General features: G+C 41.5%; 1 protein-coding gene across 1 annotated transcript in view; it reads left to right on the top strand.

Annotated features, from left to right (window-relative positions):
• The window catches only part of si:ch211-207j7.2, a 9,369-nt gene extending 7,259 nt beyond the window's left edge, over positions 1-2,110 (top strand). Inside the window, exon 4 of the mRNA XM_035659469.1 lies at positions 692-2,110. Coding sequence (XP_035515362.1) covers positions 692-787 — 96 coding nt within the window. The 3' untranslated portion in view covers positions 788-2,110. The remainder of the gene's footprint in view (positions 1-691) is intronic.
• Positions 2,111-7,050: the final 4,940 nt, after the last annotated feature.

Genomic DNA, 7,050 nt, shown 5'->3' with positions numbered 1-7,050 from the left:
GTGTGTGTGTGTGTGTTCAGTCAATAGCAAAGAAAGAGGAAAGTCAATTGAAAATCCCACTGATTTACGTTACCTGCCTTATTGGTCTTGTATCTCTTTGAAACTGTGGTATCTCTGATTAGAATTGAGTGCTGCTTCGTGGCTTTAGTTCTTGAATTAAGTTCAACATTGATATGCCGGATTTCAGCTGCACGCTTCAGTTTGACGTAAGCATTAGTAACGTTATTGCTCGCTTTCCTCTCACTGCCTAATGCATCTGTCCCTCTATTTCTTTCTCTCTCTGCTGGTTGGTTATCTGCTCACTGCATAGACCTTGTTCCTCATCAAAGTTCAGGAATAAACGAAGGATTGCCAGAGAAATTGGCCTCAGTTGTTGACTTAGTCATACTGAACATGGCCTTGGATCACAGTCGCATTAACCTCCCTCTGACTAACAGACCTAATGATGCTCATCCAAAGAGATGTCCTCTAGAGGAAATAAATTCACCCTTCTCTTTTAATCTTTTTGCTCCTTTTTTCCTGTGTTAGCTATTGGCCTCGTCTCCTGCTTCCACACATCTGATGTTTCTACTCTTTAATTCTCTTTCTTTCTCTACTTGCTCTTACATAGAACTTTCTGTCTCCCTTTCTTTGTTTACCTTGAAATCACCACTAACTTCCTGCCATGCTTTGTTCCCATCTTTTCACCCAGGTCCTTCACAGTCCCCGGACCCCCAGACACAAGAACCCTCTGGTGCAACTGTGGGAGGCAGGCCTGGTCAACGGCCACCATGAGGAAGATGACTGAGGGAGGAGATGTTGACCGACCGAACTGAAGGAAGGAGGACTGGCTGAAAGACTGTGAGATAAAAGGAGCGCAGTGTGAGGAAAGCGGGAACACACTAGAGGAGGGAGCTGTGATAAAGAGGAAGAAAGAGAGAATGTGAAGTGAGAAAGAGGTCAGGGATTGAGGCTACAAAGGGGGTCAGGAGGATTGGGAGCGAGGAAAAGGATTGATCGTGGACTGAAAACCCTGAAGAATCCTTCAGCAAGGAGGAGAGTAAAAGGAGGAAGAGGGCCACCTATTAGTGGATAAGCACATGGCTTGCTTCTGGTGCTGGAAAACTCTGAGACTAATGAATGTAAAAAGACAAAAATGATAATAACACTGCACCAGAGAAAAGAAAAATGTAAATTTAGTAAGAATGGGATTTTTAAACCTTAATGAACTTCAATAGAAAATAGATTGAGTGGAAGAGTACCTGATAGAAAATGTGTCATTGCCAGTTTTATGCCTTCATGATGTCTTACACTGAGTTACTATTTTATTACACCTGTATAATCTAAGGCAATCCCATATCAAAGCACTGCAATAAATCCTACCTTTGTATAGCTAAGCCTGGTTCAGTTTTTATTGACACTGTATCAGAGAGTTGTTGATTCAACTTTGTGGTCATTTTAGAGGTTATAGTTAGTGGTTAGGTTGTATTTGATGGCATTATTATCAAACTTGTCTCTGAAATGTTGTCCATTTACAAAAATGAAGAAACTTTAAGTTAGAAATTCCTCTCAGCATAATGGAGTCCAGTTCAACACCAACACTCACTACAGTTGCTCAGCTTCACAAAGAGAATTTATCTCAGCGTTGTTGTATGTGATCATGTTGCTGAGGTGTTCCTAATAAACTGGTAACTCAGTGTATAGGCAAGTGATCTGAATTATTGCCCTAGTCTTAATCCACGAATAGCTAATTCTTTTGTTATTTTCATGCATCACTACTGAAAGCTGGATTTTATTTCTTAAATAAGTGCATAGTTGATCTGGATTTCAAAGCTGAATGATGCTGCTATAAAATACACACCCAAATCTTTAATAATAGCTGCTCTGTTGTTAAATATCTTTCAAATGATGCAGTTGGTATTGTATTTTGGAATGAAACTTGATACACACAATTAAGGTTGTCTCCTTTATTCTCTTTTTGAACCTGACTGAGGCAGACATAAAACACAATTCTGTGACACTACTGTCAGGGAAATTCTTCTATAATCTGGAGAGTTGCTAGTTCTCTGAAGAATTACAAACCCAGTGTGATGAATCAAATTCCTTTACTCATGCAGCAGGGAGGGAAGACCACAGCAGTTTAGGTGGAAAAACGACCAAATTTTCTTTGTGAGAATTGCCATGTGAAAAAATAAGAGAATTACTGTGGAAGGACAAAAAGTCACTGTTCATACTTTTGTATTACTGTCATAGTGGAGGATTTTGTCTTTTACGTAGAAGGCGTATGTGTCTTGTCGAATGTGATTTTCTGGGTGGTCTGGAATCTGTTATTGGGGATTTAGTGTTCTGGATTTTCTTTTTTTTTTTTGGTTTTTTTTCTTTTTTCTTTTTTATGAAAAATTTAAAAAAGTGGCCAGAACAAGACCCAAAAAAAATGGAGAATGAACAAAAAAAAACCCAATTGGACAAAAACACAGGGTTGTTGTTTAATAGAGCAATGTATAATGAAACAGCCTGCCAGTGAAGTTGTTGTATTATGTGTATAGAAGGTTCCCTCCCTCTTCCAATTATTGCCCCGGAGCCTATAAACAGGGAGACTTGTACGGAAGGGATTCCCCATGTCATGGGTTCTACTGTTTGTGTTCAACTATTCCGGTATGCGGGACTCATGATGCTTGGCTGTCTACTCCCCCCATGGTATTCATTTTCTTGCCCTTCCTCAAACATCAAAAGCATCCACCTAAACAAATGGAAAAACAAAAAATTAAGACCACATTATCAAGATTTATGATATGATAAAAAAAAGGCACCCAGTATTAGTTGTTGGATGTGGAGCTCCTGAATAAAACATCTGCTTGTATAAATTTCCTTCATTATATAGAGTATTGTAAGAAACCCAGATAATAATAAAATAACCAATATGACAACAAAGTAACAACATGGGCACAAAAGAAGATGACAAAAATGTATAAATTAATAGCAATAAACACCCCATAGTGAACCAACCTGAAACCATATGCATAGCACCTCGCGAAGGTCGGACCTGATAAAAACATAATGGCTAAGAACCCTGGTCACCAATGTGGGAAAAGGTCTCAATACGTCTGAACACAACTCAGGGGTACCAGCATTCATAGCGACGTTTACTTATGCAATATGAATTGCGTCATAACATTTTTCATTTGCTTTTACCCCCAACTTGATCTTCATTCGACAAATGGCCGAAATTGATTTGAGTCTGGGATAAAAGAGAGCGCACTCTTGTTCTGTCTTGTCTTCGTGTGTTTGTGTGGTGTGTGTTTGTGTGGCTCAAATATCTTCTGCGATCAGGACAAGACTGGACCACTGAGAGTTTCAAACTGAATGCTTGCTGTGTGATTTAAGGGATTGTGCAACGTCGGGCTTTGTTTGGACTAACAAAAAGATCACCGTTAAATAATATGATATTCATTCTGAGTACAATGATTTATCTGTTATTGTCTCCCGCGCAGGTCGGCTAGCCAACGATAGCCCAACACATATCACAGACACGTGCGCGACCCCACAGAAGCGCAATCAACTGCAGAGCTCTCCGTGTTGAAGGTGTTTCCCAGGTTGTCTCCCCCTACTTTCTAGAGCAACACAGAGACGAGAACCTCTCATAAAAATAGGTCAAGAGAATCACATGTAAAGACGTAGTCCTGGAATATTTAATTGCTAGTCTCTATTCTCCGTGACCACAAAAATTCTCCTGGACTAATTATTACACCTAACAAATCACCCAGCAGTAAATTAACTGTTTCCTCACTCGCAAGGACGGGCGGAATTGTGCGTTAACACTAACAGAGAGGCCGCTCGGTGCCAGAGACATGTTTAGACGCTCCCCTTACTCCGGCCGCCGTTCTTGCTGGAAACATATCCTTTCACCACTGGTAGGCCTGGGTTAAAAAATAATTGGCGTCCCTGATACTAACCTCCAAGATGGCAGGATTCAGGGACGGGAGCGCATTTCCACCCTCTCGCCGCAATGTTGAGTCTTTCACACAAAGAGAGAGGGTTGCGGAAATTGGCGCTGATCTCTTACTGAAAATCTTCTCTTTCTTCTTCTCTGTGGTACTGTGGCTCTTATTATTCTACAGGACTATAATTTAATATGGTCTAAATCTGTCCCCTTGATTGTGCCCCTCCAACCTCTCTTCACACAAAGCCCCTCATGCGTTCGGACCATACCCATGATATATATAAGCTAGCGACCACATCACATCTTTTTTTATAGCATTACTTTGAGTACACTTCCTAGCCGGGCCCCTGCAACCTTATGTAAAATAAATTTCATTCTTGTGTGGGTAGGAACATTACATATGCTTCATTAAAATTATGATTCCAGGTGTTACATTTCGTTACCACTTCCCAATGAATGTCTATTTTCCATCAGTGCACCAGCCCATCGGTATATGGCCTGAAACATGTGACCCGAGATATGACAGTTATTACAAAAGAAACTGAAGACAAGGTCATCTCCATCAAAGTGTATAATACATATTGCATGGAACTCATTACCCCGAGTGACTTACAATTCAAATAGCTCAATAAAAACATAAAAAGGGTGCGAGGTTTAACTTTGCAGGTTTTGTTTCTTTCAACAGTATTCAAATTCAAATTTGATCAAAGCGTAAGTTTCAACAACTATTTCTCTGCGACATCTGTATGTAGAAAAAGGTAACATAAAAATGGCATGAAAATAATACTTATTATAGTCTCAAGGTGTTTTGTAGAAAGGAATACCCGTGATTAAATTTTTTATCATCAATGTACAGATCCCATCTCTGAGATGTTATTACACTTGTGATACACTCCCAGCGCGCTCGTGGAATGAAGAGGTTATTTCCCCTATTACCAACAAACACATCCATTACCTTTGCGAAAAACCTCACCAAAATATACACTGCACTTCCAACAACAAAACCCACTAACACCAACACTCACACTATCTACACACCACAAACCATCCAACTGTAAGGTAAGGCACCACAATAATCTCCTTCACTCCTCTCATTTTCCTTTTTGTTGTTTCTCACCATTTTCTTGACCAAAAAGAAGACATGTACAAGAGCCCTAGGCTGCTTTCAATATATCTAAAAGTATGCGACGGCAAAAATGGTTCTCACAAATGCCCTAGCTTCTATAAACACACTGTGAGCTGGCCATGCCAGACTTTGTGAATCAGGCCCAGTTTGCGCCACCCCGGTTATCTGGAGGCTGTCGGCCCCACGAAAGAATGAAGCTCCCGCCACCAGGTCTTATTTTGTTGGTCCCTTCTCTATGTCTTGAAACGTAAATTATGGGCAGCCCAGAATTTCATGATGTGTATCAGAATAAAAGGACGCATGACCAAGAACCCAGGAGAGCGAATGAGGCGAACTGGATTGCTTTAAAAAATAAAGAAAAGGGGGATTATTTGAATACTAGGGCGACGTATACAATTTTTGTGCACACCCGCGTCGGTTGGCCATGTTTTGGTGATAACACACTACTTAACTTATCTTTGAATCCTTTTGACCTTCCTGACATTTACCGTTTTCTTCGAGAACCTTCAGGTACCGACCCTTGACCATAGAGCGAGAGTCGGCACACCTCCTACCAGTGCCCAAGCTTCCTGCTCGGTAGGAGTGTTTTCGTTATTGCCTTGTTTCCATTTTTACAACAAACGACAGCGTGATAAAACAAAAGGGCAAGCCTGACACATACCACAACTATCTATCATGTTAGCTTTATAGCAACGTACCTTAGATATAAGATGAGCGGACACTGGCCATACCTGCCTCCATAAAGAAGAGAAAAAAGAGTACAAAGAGACCATGTTTAAGAGATATATCAGGAAGATGAAGCTTGTGGGCCCTTAAACATAGATATGTGAGCCCACTTAAGGGCTGCAGAAGCTCCCCATCTCATTATTAATAGGTCTGCACAGCCTGGCCCAAATTGGTCACCTGAGGCTGCGTTATCTCAGTGCCGATTGCGTGGGAACTGCCCCGGGCAAGAGCTGATTAAAATCGCAGGGGAGATTGTTGGAGAACACATCCGTGGTCGGGCACTCTAAGGCGTTGGGCCTCTGCTGAGGCGGCCAGCTCTGAACCCACGTGCTGACACACACACGCTGTGAGGACAACAACATAGCAACCCACACCAAGATTACGTGTGTCTCCCATCTTGGGGGGGTTGATATGCTGCCTTTCCAAATTTCTTTTTGTCTGGCTGTCGGCGGTACAGAAGAGCAAAGCCGGCTAGATTGTTATAAATTTACAATGTGTAAGAACTACGTATAATCTCTTTGATCCAGACTGAGTAATAAAATTAAGATAGCGAGTGTGGTGTGTGGGGTTCAGTGTGCAGAGGCGTACCTTGTTCATTGAAACCCTGAAAAGCAAATGTGGTTTGATTTAATAGAATGACTCTACCAGAGCATCTTGTGGCAACTATTTCCTTTCCTATGTGGTGGCCATATTATAGCATTTAGAAGGTCTGGTGCTAAAAGCGTACAGAGTTATACTTCGACGGCACACGCCTACAAAGGAGAACTACGATGGACCTGGACTATGGTCCTTCACATTTGTGGACTTCAGCCCCCAATAACGCGACACCATAAGAAGCTAAGTTTACTAAGTCTGCCCTGCTTTTGTTGTTCTGGACCGCTCATTGTTTAGCGATTTCCCAACCAATCTTGTATAGCGTCGTGTGATTCAAACCTCTCATAGTAGTGTGTTATGTGAAAGAGTTGTGTACCGATAAAAATACTGGTAATATTATGTGTGAGAGTATGCGCAAGGCATGATCCAAGCAGGCCGCAGACCACTCCGTCTTACTTCTACGTTGGGTCCCACCCAGAGTGTCGCATGTGTAGAGCAAGGCCTAAAACTGCCCATGTTCGCTAAAATCCCTATAGAGAAATTCTAGAAAGAAGTGTTACGCACTAGGTAGCAAACAAGCACAGCTGAAGCCCTTTTCCCCCTGTATTAATGCTGTGACAGAGGGGTATATAAAGGCCCAACATATTATTAGAAGAGTACGGGATCAGCGGGAACTCATTGTTAT

This window comes from Morone saxatilis, unplaced genomic scaffold (assembly GCF_004916995.1).
Source record: "Morone saxatilis isolate NCDOM2014 unplaced genomic scaffold, NCSU_SB_2.0 Contig17, whole genome shotgun sequence".
NCBI classification, from domain to species: Eukaryota; Metazoa; Chordata; class Actinopteri; family Moronidae; genus Morone; species Morone saxatilis.
Note: the sequence above shows the minus strand (reverse complement) of the source record. Positions and strands in the feature narration are given on the sequence as shown.